Here is a 15,611-nt window from a genome sequence, read left to right on the forward strand (position 1 = left end):
AGGATATCTTCATTGATTTTACGGGTGAGGGAGGGGGAATGGAGGGAGAAGGAGAGGGAGAGGAACAGAGAAAGAAAGAGAGAGAGATCGATGTGATAGAGAAACATCCATCAGTTGCCTCCCATACACACTCGGAAGGGGCATTGAACTTGCAACCTTTTGGTGCACACGACAACACTCACCAAAAGAGTCTTATACATGCATGTTAATTTTAGTTTAGTTTAGTTTAGTTTTTGTTTTTTCCATTGCCATTTAGTCTCCTTGTATGCCCCCCACAATCACCACACTGGTTGTCCACGTCCATGAGTTCTTTTTCCTTTTTGCTCAATCCCTCCACCCCCTTGGCCTCCCCCTTAGCTTTCATAAGCATGTACATAAGCATTTATTTTTTTTAATTTTATTTAGTTATTTTTCAAGTACAGTTTTCTGTTTATTTCTCCCATCCCAGCCCACCCCGCCCCATGCTGCCCACCTCCCTCCCATTTCCCTCCCCCCTTAGTTCTTGTCCCTGTGTCCTTCATACTTGTTCCTCCAAATCCCTCCCCTTTTTTTCCCCTTAAATTCTCTTCCCTCTCCCCTCTGGTCACTGTCCCCTTGTTCTCTGTTTCAGTGTCTTTGTTTTTATTCTGCTTGCTTGTTTGTTTTGTTTAGCTTCCTGTTAAAGGTGAGATCATATGCTATTTGTCTTTCAACACCTGGCCTATTTCACTAAGCATAATGCTTTCCAGTTCCATCCATGTTGTTGCAAAGGGTAGTAACTCCTTCTTTCTCTCTGCTGCATAGAATTCCATTGTGTATATAGTATGTACATAAGCATTTAAATGTCCTAAGTCTTCTCTCTAACTTGGATAGACAGCACCCTGCCTCTTAGAACACATCCTGGGTAGAGGCCTGGGTTTGCCAGAGATAAACTAAAAAGCACTATGCCACATTTCTATTGCACTTACTCACCAATCCCCTCATTCTTGTAGCTTTGCCCTAACATCTTGTGGGGTTTGTGCATCGGCAAAGTGCTCAGGAGGCCTGGAGTCAGACTGCCCATGTTCCCATCTGACTTCCTCCACATATTAGCTGTACTCCACTGGGCACGTTTTTTAAACTGTGTGCATCAGTTTCCCATCTATATAAGGAAAATAACAGCATATCTTCATGGGTTTATTATGAAGCTTAAGTAAATTGCTATTCCAAGTAAAGGACTTAGTAAGCTCTCAGTGTTAGTCGCCATCGTGATTATTATTAGAGAAGCAGTCTTGGGAATCAGAAGACCTTGTCCTACCTCTCTCATTTATTTGCTTTGTGACTTTGTACATATGAACCCCAAGATCTCCTTTCTTCATGTCTGAAATTAAAATGTTGATAATGCCTGGTGTGCCAATCTCACAAAGTTGCAGTGAGATTTGAATGAGCTAATACACATGAAAATGCTTTATAAACTATGAAAACTATACAAATGTAGGATAACAGATGGCCCCTCTCTGCCTGCACCTACATGATTGCACATCCCATTGTGCTTTGTGTAGTGGTTACTTATCTTTATCTGCCTCTTCTACTAGCCTGTGAGTTCCTTGAGGCAGGGGTCACGTTTTGCTCCCTCTTCTATCAACCATGGTGCAGTCTCATGCCTGCATGTGGTACATACTCAGCAAATGGGGAACTGGAAAAATAGTGGCTTCCTTGGGTGTGTGTATTTTGGTATGCATCGCAGCAGCTTGCTCCCTGTTGAACTTCATGTGCAGGACTATCTTCCTACATCACCTGTAGCTTCCCAGAGGGCACAACTGTGAACAGCATCTGTAAGAAAGGAGCTAGTCCTAGGAGTCAGGCACCCAATAGACACTAACAGTGGGGACACCCTGGCCTGCCACTTGACTCCTGAGACCTTCTTGGGCTCTGACCTCCTGTGCTCAGCCAACAGTCTTCCAGTCTTCATGAGTTCTCTGAGTTAGTCTCCATACCATTGAGAAGGCCATAATACCAGTTTACTTGCCCTCGACAGTCCAACCAGAGAAACTGAGAAACCAAGCCTCAGCATTTTGTTCAGCAGTAGAGACCTCAAGGCCTTGCTTTCTTTCTTTCTCCTTTGAACCCTTCCCAGAATGGCAAGCTTGGTTTTGGCACCTCTACTCCCTGCTCCCATATCTCCAGGGAGTCTCAGAGGATGCCATTTGGTGGAGGGTGTCCTGTATTATTCCTGTATTCTTCAAAATACCCACCTGAGGCTGTACACAGAGAAAGCACTGGACACGTAGTTGCTGATTGGAATTAAAAGTACTGAGAAAACCAAAATGAGTAGACTCATTGGGAGATTAATTGCACAGGAGCTTGTTGACCACATGACTGAAGCTGGATTTCTTCGGAACCGCTGGCTGCCTTCACATTTCCTGGTGGAAATGGGACAGGTCAACAGAGTCATAGATAACTTTTGCCCACACATCATTCACTTTTTGAAGCGTTGGCTTGAAATTAAGGGGTGTATGTGAGTGTGCGTGTGTGTAACTGACGTGCCTTCCGTGAGCCTCAGCGGTCTCCTCACTCTCTTCAAATGAGCTGATTACAACACAGAGGATGTGGACAGTGGAGTTTTTCCTGATTGATGTCACACTGCTACCCTTTAAAAGCCCAAGGAAAAAGGAGGGAATCCAGCCAGGGATCTTCATGCCAGATCCCCGCCAAGGAAAAAGAGGAGAAAAAGACCAGGGTGGCCAGCCCTGGAGTCCGGGAGGCAGTGTCAGGTTTCACACTCGGCGCTGGCCACTCAGAGAGCAGTGATGTCGGGGGCCCGCTTTGGGTTCCTGGTCTGTGTCCTGTGCTGTGTAGTCAGAGCCTATCCCAATGCCTCCCCGCTGCTCAGCTCCAGCTGGGCTGGCCTGACCCACCTGTACACGGCCACAGCCAGGAACAGCTACCACCTGCAGATCCACAAGGACGGCCATGTGGATGGCACACCCCACCAGACCATCTACAGTGAGTAGGGGCTTCATTCCTGCTGGGAAGAAAGGGGGCTCCTCTGTCCGTCCCGCTGCCAGGGACTTGGGGAAATCTTGAGCAATGATAGAGGGCTGATACAGCCTCCTAGTTTCTTAACCTAGTGTGCTCAAAGGTGCACTCAGTAGCAAATGAGTGAGTGTGGGACTCTTTGACAACATGAGCAACTGGAACGTTTTTAAAGACTAGGTTTGTGGAAAGTTGGATCATAGGCCACAGTAGTCAGTTATCTATGATTCCTATGGGGGCCCCTTGGTATGCACCTATATAAGAGGGTGGAGGATATTGAAAAAAGTCTTCTATTTTATGAGAACATGTAAAACTAACTCTAAGGATACAGGAAACAACATGCTGGTTTGATATAGATAAAATGAAAGGGATGAAAGAGTAATCGGAGTCTCTGATAAGTAAAGAAACCATATAGGAATAAAAATACATCCTATATTGTTGTACTAAATTATTTAGTGATTTTGCAGTGGACTTGCTGTGTGCAAGGCACTAATTCTGATAAGAATCAAAGGTTCTTAAGCCTGTTAGCATGATATATGCACCTGCAAAGCAAATAGTTCAAACCTCTTCAAGTGTTCATGAATGGTGTTAGGTTACAGGAAGGAGAAAAGGTCTCTTCAAATATTTCAAACATCAAAAAGTTCCAGAACCCAAAAGAATACAGTAGGATTCAGGAGTCAACATCTTGGAAGCCAAATTTGAGTCTAATGGCAGAAAGTGAAACAAATCTGGATATTCTTGATACATCCAAAGTGCTGCTCATTTTATGCAATGGGTATTTAACAGAAACTACAATGTGTCTCGCTTCATGCACAGCTCTGTAACTGCAAAGGAAGACACAGCCCTTCAAGCACTTCTTCTTGTCTCCTAGCTCATTATCAGACCTATAGGAAATGCAACTTTTGCAGCTCCCATGGAGGGAGGGCTACCCTGCAAGATGTAGGGTAGCAAGATGCTCCCATCTCATCTTCCACTGCAAGATGAGATGATAGCTGATTTAAAACTCACAAGGAGATTATGGTGCATTATTTCAATTCCCATAGATCAAAAGGGCTTCATACAACTAGAGAATGCTTGTAAAACTTGTCTGGAATCATGGAATTCCTTCACTGAAAGGAGGCTCCAAAGACATGTCCTCCTACACATGACATGGAGCAGACTGGCGTGAGCCGGCTTGGCGGGCTGAGTGTTCGCTCCAGTGTGTGGGGCTCAGCCTGCTGAGCAGGCAAGCTGAACTATAGCTTTCCCTCAAGTATCCAGTGGTGTCAGCCCAGAGAAGCACTGAGTCCTAGTTGGAATGAATTAAAATGACTGAGAAGAAGCAAAGTAAATTGAACTGATTTCAGATTATTATTTTTTACACAGAAGTGATTTTGCTTTGTCAACTATAGACACTAGCTAAGCATGGTGCCTCTGAAAATCACCACAGACCTAGGAAGGCGAACGCAGGTCAGGGTGGTGGGAGGCAAATGCTTTTCCTAGGTAATGTAATCTTTTGTACTATTCAAATGATTTATTATGTGCATTACCAAATGATGTATGAAGTAAGGTAAAAAGTTACCAAAAAGAAAAGAGGAAATATCGGTGCATGTAGATAGACAGGACAACTATTAGCAACACTCTTACACTATGTTGGAAAGGTGTGGGATGGTTCCCCGCCCCCCACCTTTAATTTATAGATTTCCAGTGAAATCTGTTTTCATTTGGTTGCTGTGTTTTGGTAAGTTGTTGATCAATAGTTGAGTGCTCAATCCATTGTTGGGTTCTTGGTCGTTGTGAAATTGTTTGCCTACAAGGGTCTATAACCCCCCTTAGGATTCACAGCACCGATGGCCCTGAGCCTCTCCAATGTCTGTGTCTCCTGCCCTACTATGTGCAAGGCCACCCTCCCACTCCTCGTTCTGTCCACTTTGTGGAAACAGCAGAACAAAAGATGGTTATCACCCTTGGTTAATGTCATTTTCTAGATCCAGGTATTTTTATTTCCTCCATCTTCCCCACTGACATTTTCTTTATTTGAAGCTAAATGATCCTCAGGCTCTTTAAGCCTTCAAAATATTATCTTTCTTTTGGGGAGCTCAAAGCAGTTCACATGTATCATCTTATTTGTCATTTACTGGCTATCAGACTAGAACACAGCAGATAATTTTCTACTTTAATAGCAGAAGTTGAGGTAAAGGGATAACACAATTACCGGCATTGAGAAAGTGTTTTTATAGTAGCTAAAAATATTGTCTCATTACATCCTCAAGACAACCAAACGAGGTCAGTGATTCTACTACATATGAGAAAACAAAGGTCAAAGAAATTAACTCACTTGGGGTCACATGGGCAGTAACTGACCTAGAGGTCATGACCCCAAACCTATACTTCTTGATCAGGGCTATGCACGCCACCCATTGCCACTGAGAAATGTCCGTGAAGTCTGCCTGGTTCCAACAGGTTGTGGCTCAAGCAGTGACCAGCAATTTGTTTCTTCCTTCTGCTGAAATCTGCCCTTGAATCTGTGCAGACTGTGAAAACATGCCTTCTGAAATTGCAAAGGGAAGAAAATCTGTCCCTTACATTTTCTGAATTTTATCACTGGCTCATGTTGGTTAGATTCAAGTCTAAGCATCCTCCCCAGCAGCTGCTCACTGTTTCTCTGTGGGCTGTTTTCCACTGGGACTGGCCCTGGAGACCAGGGGCAGGTATACGCACACACTGTGCACAGTGGGCCCACCATCAGGTGTTGCAATGGCAGGTCAGCAAAACTGTGCAATGCTTTTCCTTTGCTCAGCACTTTCAAGTCATTCTTACAGCCACCATCCCATTTGATTCTATTTGTAACCATAAAAAGTGGACAGGACAGCTATTACTGTTCCCTTTTCACAACTGAGGAAACTGAGGCTAAGCAATGACTTGCCCACAGTTGCAAAGTTAGTAAGTGGCACAACTGGGACAGGTTCCAAGTCTCCAGGTTCCCCGCTCCTGGTTCAGTGCTCCTTCTTTCCTGACCCACTCAGGGGCATGGCAGCTTGGGCCACTCGTGGCCTGCAGCCTGTGTTTTCACACTTGACTTTGTCTTTCGACATGTAATGATTTCTGTCGGAGGCAAGCTGCGGGGTGGTAGGAAGAGGATGTTAGATTTACTGACCTGACCTTAAATTTTGCCTTAGTTTCCATACCACTTAAATCGGGATGCTGCTATTACCAGTATTAATAATACTCACAATACAACAGCTGTTTTGAGGATTTAAAATATGTAAAGATCTTAGCTCACAATCACTCAAAAAATTTTTTCCTAGTTGGACTGAAAATTCATCAGGATTGAAACTGTTCCCTTCAAGTTTCTTCTGTTTCTCTCTGGGCTTACCACAAAATTAGCCATCTATTTGAGACACACAGGCAGACCCAACTATGGAGTAATTTAAATATCCTCTGTACTGCCCATACCCCATCCCACTTCCAGAAGCTTCCCTCAAGGCTAACCCTCAGCCACACTTGGAAACAAATTAACTTTCCTCTTAAGCCTCTTCCTTTCTCTTCTTTCTGGGCTTGCTCCCACCCTCACTCCCTCTGTTCCACATCATTCTGACTTCAGTCCAGACCAGGATCTCTTCTCAGCTCATATCTAAGATTGCTGCTGCTCTCCTCAGAGGTCTGGTATTGAGCCCACATGGGGTCGGGGGGGGGGAGACAGGCTGCAGTCAACCCACGAGGCTCCACCATTTACTAAGCACACACCATTTCTACAAGAGGGATTCAAACCCCTACCTGAGCTCCTCCCCAGGGGCTGCGAGGCCAGATGAGATTCAGGGGGAAATTCTATGATAGACAAATGGAAGTGGCCCCAAAGACTTAAAGACAGGTTTTCAATAGAAAATGTCAGGTTATTAAATGCATTTGGGGCATACATCTTGCTGAATTGTACTCTTGCCACAAAACAGAAAGCTTTAGACTTGATTTAACCAGGCATTGGTAGTTGTTAAATTGCAAGTTTCTATGGGGGTGGGTAAACGGGTCTCACATAAAGCCATTAACAATTATTTAAGGAGAAGGTAATATATGAATGGGTTTCAGGCCCCTGTTGGAGACTAGTTTTTGAGAGGGGCATTGAATGAGGGCCTGTACATGGAGAGGACATTGCTAAGTGAGAACAAGACAAAGAACAGCAAAAAAGACCCAGGAAGAAATTCCATCCATCCCCGATATCTACTGAATATTCGACATGGAAAGATAAGCCCTCTGCTTCTAAGAAGCTCCCTCTATGGGACACACTAGGTATGTAACCTTAGTTAAAACAAGGAAAGATCCAGAGAATCTGCCTTTGAGAGCAGAATGAAATGCACGCTGTAATGGAGGTATTGGCATTGTGCTAAGGGAGCTGAGAAGAAAGAGCAATTACTGATGAGGGAGATTAGGAAAGTTTTCACAGAAACAGTGTCATCTGAGTCTGTCCTTGAAGGATGAGTTACTTCAATAAGCAGAGAAGGGAGGGAAGATCAGTTCTAATACAGTTCTTGACATGTGGTGGGTATTGAACTGATGTACCGGTGACTTTTGCACAGCTACCTGGGGAGAATCAGGCTCTGTATGCAACCTGCATCCTTGAAAGACATCTTGGTACAGATTTTAAAATCACAAAGGCAAGAAGCTTTGGGAGAAAACAACTACCAGCACAAACAGGAAGCAGTATAATAGCCAGGCAAGGAGGCAAGGAAGATAGTGCAGGCAGAGAAAAACAGGTGTAGTGCTCGGGTGAAAGGACACCAGGGAAGGGTGAAGGTGGGAGAGTGCAGGAGTCTGAAGAAATGAGGCTGAACACAGAAGTATTAGGGGAGGGTTATGTGAAATCATCACCACCAGTAAAATCAATCAAGGGAGGATTCATGAAGGTGGGTTTTGAGAAGTGCTCAAAGGTGGAAGTTGGATGCACAGCAAGGTTTGAGCTGAATGATTTTCCCCACAGGTGCCCTGATGATCAGATCAGAGGAAGCTGGCTTTGTCGTGATAACAGGTGTGATGAGCCGGAGATGCCTCTGCATGGACTTCAGAGGCAACATTTTTGGATCGGTGAGTTTCTTTTGAAGCTGGTCACCATTTGCCAAAAACTATCTAATTTCTTAGACAGAATATAGATGTTTATGGCTATGAAGCTTCCATTTGCAGAATACCTTGATGATTTATCTTCACTGAGTTACCTTTTCCATTCCTAAGAGTAAATGCCTAGGTTTATACATCTGGGGTTTGAACTCAGGCAGTCTGGTTCTGGAGCCCAGACTCTTGGCCTCAACTGCCCATTAGTATCCACTTTTGTGTCTAATACAGCACCTTGCATGTAGCTCCCAGGTCCTTCAGTCATGTAAATTCATGTTGTAAAGTGCATTAGAAAGGGTGAGAAACCATAGTCTGTTACTAGGCCTCCTTGACCTTGGGCAAGCCCCTCACTTTTCTAAACTTCAGTTTCCTCTAATGGAAAAAGCAAAGTGGGTGGACCATATGCCGTGTGGGGCTCCCTCTAGTTAAAGATCTCTAATGAATTGTCTTTGCCCAAACTGTGCTGGCTGGTCCTTTGGATAGATAAGCAAAGCACTCCTCCGCCTTTAGGCTGCAGGCGCATTCCAAAGGACTTTGAGACCATGCAGTAGTGGGACTGCTTGTTTCAGGAGCCTCCGACCGCCAGACAGCCCCCCTAGAAATCCCATGACAGTAGCGACTTTCTTTTCTACTTATTGCCCTGTTCCAGCATCTGTAATGGTATCGGACCCAGAGCAAGAGAAATATTTGTTGAAGAAATACAGCAAATTAAGTGTATACATAAATAAATAGCTTTTGATCACATACAGGCATACACACAGTTTATCATCTGTAAAATATTATGTCATGGCATTTAAGGATTAAATTAAAAGTGATATGTAAAAGTCCTAGCAGGCACTCAATAAAACCTGGTACTAGGTAGTAGCAGAGTGAGGGCACAAACCCAGGACATCTGTTGCCAAAGTTTATGTCCCTAACGCCTAAACGATATTATCTCTCTGATGTGAGGACCCTCACTGTATGTTTGACCCCGCAAACTATACCCCACCTCCTTTCTCCAGAGGGAGAGAGACCCAAACCACCTTTCAGCCAAAAAAGGTTCAAAGAGGTAGAGAGTAGGAAGGACGAAGTCGAAGTTAAGTCAGCCCTCCCTCGGGGAACCAGGCACAAGGGTGCTGCTGGCTCCGTCCACCCTAGGCCCAGCCTGCCATGCGCTAGGCCAGCCCAGCCCCAGGCAGGGCTGGGAGGGCCTGTGGTGGCCACTCACTGCAGGCAGAAGCTGTGTGGAGGGCTTAAAGCACCTGTCAAAATCACGTTTCCCCAGCAGGGGTTAAATAAACGTACCCAAAGGCGTTGTCCAGAGGGATGAAGCGCCTCCCAACACGGACATCCCTCGGGGACTCCCCGGCTGGTGCGCAGGGCTGGGGCCATGCTGGCTCGCCGCCCTCACCTGGCCCTCGCCTGCGTGGTTTTACCCTTTCAGCACCATTTCAGCCCGGAGAGCTGCAGGTTCCAACACCGGACGCTGGAGAACGGCTACGATGTGTACCACTCGCCTCAGCACCGCTTTCTCGTCAGCCTGGGCCGGGCTAAGGGGGCCTTCCTGCCGGGCACGAACCCCCCGCCCTACTCCCAGTTCCTGTCGCGCAGGAACGAGATTCCCCTCTTCCACTTCAACACCCCCAGGCCGCCGCGCCGGCACACGCGCAGCGCTGAGGACGACGACCCGGACCCCGACCCGCTGAACGTGCTGAAGCCTCGGTCTCGCGTGAGCCCCGCGCTGGCCTCCTGCTCCCAGGAGCTGCGCAGCGCCGAGGACCGCGGCGCTGCGGTCAGCGACCCGTTGGGTGTGCTCAGGCGCAACAGGGGCAACACTCACGCCGGGGGGCTGGGCGTGGAGAGGTGCCGCCCCTTCCCTAAATTCACCTAGGCGCAGCAGAAAGGAGCCCTTTTCAGCCCCCTTTCAGAAGTGTAAGCTATCTTTCAAGGGTTGGCTCCCCTTACGCGCCGAGGAAGGGGAGGTGGGGCGTGTGCGGAGTTAGCCCCTTCTGTCCATTTCCTTCCCCGGGAAAGCCCCTGAGAATCTAAGGCCTGAGAAGAGAAAGTTTCGACGCCTTCCTCGCCCCACTTCAGCCAGCTTTCTGAATTAAGAAGCCCCCTAAGTTAGAGTTCCCCTTCACTGAGGAGAGAAGAGCTTTTCCCCCGCCCTCTGACTCTCTTAATCGGTTTCGCACTGGAAACAAGGCAAGGCCTTAGCTCACGGCTCTGGAGGTGAAGGGAAGAGCCCATGCCAGCTGCTTCTCCGCTGTCCCTGCATTATGTGGCCTTGGCCCTGCTGGCCTTTGAGTTTGCAGCCTTGACCTAGAGCAGTAACTGCTGAACTGGGCAAACTGATAGGAAGCCTAATCTCAAGCCTTGGTTCTTCCTTCAGCATCTCTGCAGCAGAGCTGTCAAAAAGATTGGCAGTAAGTGGTCAGAACTTAAGTGGAATGCCCTGAGAACTAAGGCAGAAATCAAGCTAGAAAACTCAAGCTCCCCATGGGCTGGGAGCCCCTTGCCACGCTCTCAAGGTGGCCAAAGTCAGAGGGCCAAGAATGACCCTGGTCTGCTCCCCCACGGCTGCCCTACAACCCTGCCTCTGGCCCTTTCTTTGGCTCTAGCGAGTTGGGCCTGATGAAGAGCCTTGGTATTGACACCTGAAAATCTAGCCTGCTAGGGTTTGTTTTTCAAAATGGTAATAAATTCAACCTCTCCTAAAGGGGCCTTTCATAAAATCTGCACTTCCCTGTAAGGACGGGGGCCTTGAGACAATGGGGCTGCTTTGGGCTAGGTTCCCCATAAGCTGGCAAAGTCTGCCCCTTTGAGTGAAGAGGCATCAAGAGCTGGGGGAAAGAGAAGTCCAATAACCAGGGCACCACAGTACAGGAGTCAGGAAAAAAGCCTCGCTGCCAGCTCTTCACTATGATCTCCTCACTGCCCTGCAGCAGGGGCTAGGGGCCTAGTTAAAACACTTCTAGGCTGAGAGGTCTTAATGCACTTGGAAATCCTGGGGGCATTAAATGAAAACAGCCTCCAGGCCCAAGAGCCCCCTGTGCCACCCTGAGGGAAACCAAACTTCATTTGCCAAGCAGCTGAAGGGCACCAGCCAGTTGGGCCTGCTGCTCAGTCCTCATCCTAACCTTACCCGGTGCCTTAGGGCCTCCCACAACCGAGCCCATTTCCTACCTCTATTTAAGTGGCTACCCGAACAGCAGAATACTACTAACAAGCAAAGTAGATTTAAGCCACAGCTTCTTCTCAGTCACCCTTTACCCCACTGCTATCATGTACCCAACCTTAGAAATATCCATTCCTTTTGCTTATGAGAGAGACATTGGACAACTGTTTTTGCCTAATGGTTTTAAGCTGAACTTGAAGGACTTATTTTTCTATGAAGTACCAAAACTATAATACTGTATAGCAGTGCATGGCAAATATTTTCTTTACATAGTTTTCACTTCCTGTTGGAGATATTATAGTGTATAAAAACTATTGGAAGCACCCCAGTACAGCTAATGAAATGGAAAATTTCCAAAGGACTTTTAGTAGAAAATTGGTTGTAATCTTACAAACTCAATCTATCAGGGGCTCCGCTCTTTGGCAGAGCCAAGGTAGCACCCATAGTTTCCTACATCTGTTAGCCTGTGGCAATATTTATTTATTTATTTGGAAGACTTTGCCTATCGCTCTATATTTACAGATATTTATAAAATGTAACCCCTTTATCCTTCTGTTTAAAAGAAAAATAAAATTAATCTCAACTTCTGATAGATTTTTCTCTATGTATTACTACATAAAAGCACATCAGAATATGAGAATAGAAGGGATGATGGGAGAGGAGCACTGGGAAAATCCAGAGAAAGCAAAGTTATAAAAGAACATCAGCATTTAAAAAAAATTATTGAATTCATTGGTTAATAAGATTATATAGGTTTCTGGTGTACAATTCAAATACATCGTCTGTTTAGTGTATTGTGTGCTCACCACCCGAAGTCTCCCTTCATCACCACTTATCCCTGTTGTACCCTCTTCTACCTCCCCCACCCCCCCTTCCCTCTGGTCATCACCATACCATTGTCTGAATCTACTAGGGGTTGTTTTTTGCTTAATCCCTTCACCTTTTTCACCCAGCCTCTCAACACCCCTCCTCTCTGACAGCTGTCAGTCTGTTCTCTGTATCTATGAGTCTGTTTCTATTTTTTCTCATTAAATTTTACATATGAGTGAAATCGTATGGTGTTTGTCTCTCTCTGACTGGCTTATTTCTCTCAGCATATTCTCCAGGTCCACCTATGCTGTTGCAAAAGGTGAGTTCCTTCTCTTTCGTACAGCCAACTAGTATTCCATTGTGCAAATGCACCACAGCTGTTTTGTTCACTCATCCTCTGATGGGCACTTGGGCTGCTTCCATATCTTGGCTATTGTAAAGACACTGCAATGAACATAGGGGTGCATATATTCTTTTGAATCAGTGTTTCAGGTTTCATTGGTTTGTAAATAGATTCAGCAATTTTGATTAATTCAGGTGGAATTATTGAAACATTAAGGAAAATTTTTATCAATATTGGATTTCTGACAACTATAGCTCTAAAATGGTTTCTTTAAAGAGATTTTTTTTTTTTTGCTTGAAAAATACGCACTGACACAGCCACACCAACATCCCAGTAAATCAGATGCTCTGTACTTAGCACACAGTGTTAATGCCCTGTGAGACTTCACAGCAGGACAGATGATAAATCCGCAAGTCTTCTCTGATATTCATGTCCTCAGAAGTCCTCCTTTAATCTCTATCTGCCTAGCAACCAAAACACAGGAAGCAGAGTGCTTATTATACATTTACATCTCTGCAAATTTATGTCACCTTAGCCTACAGTTTTTCACTACCTGACTTTAGCTAAGAACTTCCCCCTTTTAACAATGTAAAAGAACTTAGCATAGGACTATTTTAACTGGTGTTTAAATGACCTTCTGACAAATTCTAAGGAGACTGTTCTCTGATTGCGCCCCTGTAAGAGTCAGAGTACCGAAGTCCTCCTTACTATGGGGAAGGGGAATGTACAGCCACCAGGGCACACACAGGAGACCAGGCCAAATGCCTTTGAACACATATAACAGACTTACAAAAGGCAGACTATTGGTTTTAAAATTCTCTCTTGTGTTTTTTTTACACAGATAAGTTGATCTCTGCTTGTAAGTTTCATCCCTCCCCAGCATTTCAATTTTGTTTCTGGTCCAACAGACTTTTTAAAATCTGGTAACTCATAGGAATGGAGCATTAGCAAAATTACCATTTGGGAATAAACAGGCCTTCTTCCAGTATAGAAGGAGAACTAAATGCTAGAGAGAGAGAGAGAAAAAACATATCCTGTGGGCACTTTCCTTCCACAGGCTCAAAAAGAGTTCCTTTTTCTGTCCATAGAAGTTGTTCCTAAACAAAGAAAATTTTAAAGGTTTTAACACAACACAATTAGTAGGGTAAGGGTGAGAGAAGGTAAGTGTGTATCTGTGTAATATATATGTATATATAAATGTGTTGTATTATATTATATACATGTGGCTGCCGGAAGCTTCACAGACTTTATCATAGGCAGGGTTTCTAGTAATTAAAGCCCAATCTCTATCTTCTCTATAGAATTATAAATCCTTGCTCAATAAAGATATTATCTCAGCCATCATACATATTTGTACAGATACTTAATGTTTATACAGAACTCTTGTGCATCTTAACTGAGTTAATATTTATAATCACATAGCCTCCACTTCTAGCCATCAAAGAGTAAATGCGACCGGACTTGCTGTCCTGCCTAAACAACTATAAAACAAAATATACAAGGCAACTGTCTTCAGGCGTGGAGTAGCAAAAGACTATGAGAAGGGAAACTTACAAGTTGATCCTCATGACCATCCCACTTTCTGACTTAGAAACACTTGACATGCGGGCAGATGGCAATCTCACTGAGCCGATCAAACAGCTGGACTCAGTAGCTGAGAAGAGGGAGCTATGCTCCAGGGAGATTTCAGAGGCCTTCATGAGCATTCGCTGCTCTGGCAAAGGACTGGGCCGCACATGCAGAGGGAGAAAGACCCAGCAGACCTAACAAAGACCATCTGCTCCAGACATGGGAGATGAACAGTGAGTGATACCAGAGGCCGTAAAGTGCTGAGAAACACTAGAAACCCGAGAGCCAGGGCAGAGATTCACTAAGTGCATCACGGTTTGACTGAGACCACAGAAAGGCCACACCTTAGAAGGAAAGACTACGTCCCAGAAAAAGGGATACACCCTAAAACTAAATTCAGTACTGGAGTTGACCTGCTCTAAGAGAGAATTATAAGGAAGCCTGTCCCTAGTTTAACTGTCTGGTAGAACAAAACTGAATACCCTTTAATCTGTAAAGGATGACAAAATCCAGACTCAATACATGGTATCATCTACACTTTATGAGAAGCAATAAGGGAAAATGGCCCATAATAAGAAAAAATACAATCATCATAAATCACCCATAAGATGACCTGGATGTTGGAATTAGCAAGGAAGAAATTTAAAGCAGCTATTATAACTAAATATAAGGACTTATAACTTCAATCATAATGAACGGATTAGAAATCTCAGGAGAGAAAGCAAATAGAAAAGAACCAAATAGAAATCTAGAATGAATAAATGCAATATCTGAAGTAATTATTAAATGGGCTTAATAGAAGGTTAGAGATGAAAGAAAAATGTAGCCATTTAATATTTAACAAATTACTAGCCCTGGCTGGTGTGGCTCAGTGGACTGAGCACTGGCCTGCACACCAAAGGGTTGCCTGTTCAATTTCCAGTCAGGGCACATGTCTGGGTTGCAGGCCAGGTCTCCAGTAAGGGGTGTACAAGAGTCAACCACACATTGATGTTTCTCTCCCTCTCTTTCTCCCTCCCTTTCTCTCTAACAATAAATAAATAAAATCTTTAAAAATACATTTAAAAGTTAAAATAAGCTATCTAATCTGAAGAGAAAAATAAGTTTAAAAAAATAATAACCAGAGTATATAAGTGATCTGTGGGATAATATCAAACTGTCCAAAACATGTGTAAGTGGAATCCCAGAAAGATAGGAGCAGAAAAGGTTTAGGAATAAGAAATATTTGAAGGTAGAATGGCTAAATTTTTCCTCAAACTGGTTAAAAAACTAATGTACTATTACAAGATGCTCAGCGAACCAAAAGCAAAATAACACAAATACCACACTCTGATATCACAGCCAAATTACTGAAAACAAAGATAAAATCTTGAAAGCTGCTACATGATGCTTTACATATAGGTGAACAACTATAAGACTTATGGCTAATTTCTCATTGTAACTGAAGAATCAGCTCCAACTGGTCCTGTCCTGTTTCTAACCAGACATGAACCAAAGTTTCAATCTTGGAAACAGCACTGGATATGAGCACTGGCGAACCCTTAACTGCTCCCCCGCACCCTCCACCCTGCACACACACATCAGAAACAATGAACTGGGACATGACCAGAACCCAGACAAACACTGGAACCCTTTCAGAACCGAAGGGTCCATTATCCA

General features: G+C 44.6%; 1 protein-coding gene across 1 annotated transcript; it reads left to right on the forward strand.

The window, feature by feature from the left end:
* Positions 1 to 2,760: 2,760 nt before the first annotated feature.
* Positions 2,761 to 10,052, forward strand: FGF23 (fibroblast growth factor 23). Its single transcript, XM_037152885.2, has 3 exons — positions 2,761 to 2,964; positions 7,946 to 8,049; positions 9,497 to 10,052. Exons 1-3 carry the CDS (start codon positions 2,769 to 2,771, stop codon positions 9,941 to 9,943), a joined length of 747 nt encoding a protein of 248 aa, XP_037008780.2. The 5' UTR covers positions 2,761 to 2,768; the 3' UTR covers positions 9,944 to 10,052.
* Positions 10,053 to 15,611: the final 5,559 nt, after the last annotated feature.

This window comes from Artibeus jamaicensis, unplaced genomic scaffold (assembly GCF_021234435.1).
Source record: "Artibeus jamaicensis isolate MK-2021 breed Jamaican fruit bat unplaced genomic scaffold, CSHL_Jam_final contig_1028, whole genome shotgun sequence".
In the NCBI taxonomy this organism is placed as follows: Eukaryota; Metazoa; Chordata; class Mammalia; order Chiroptera; family Phyllostomidae; genus Artibeus; species Artibeus jamaicensis.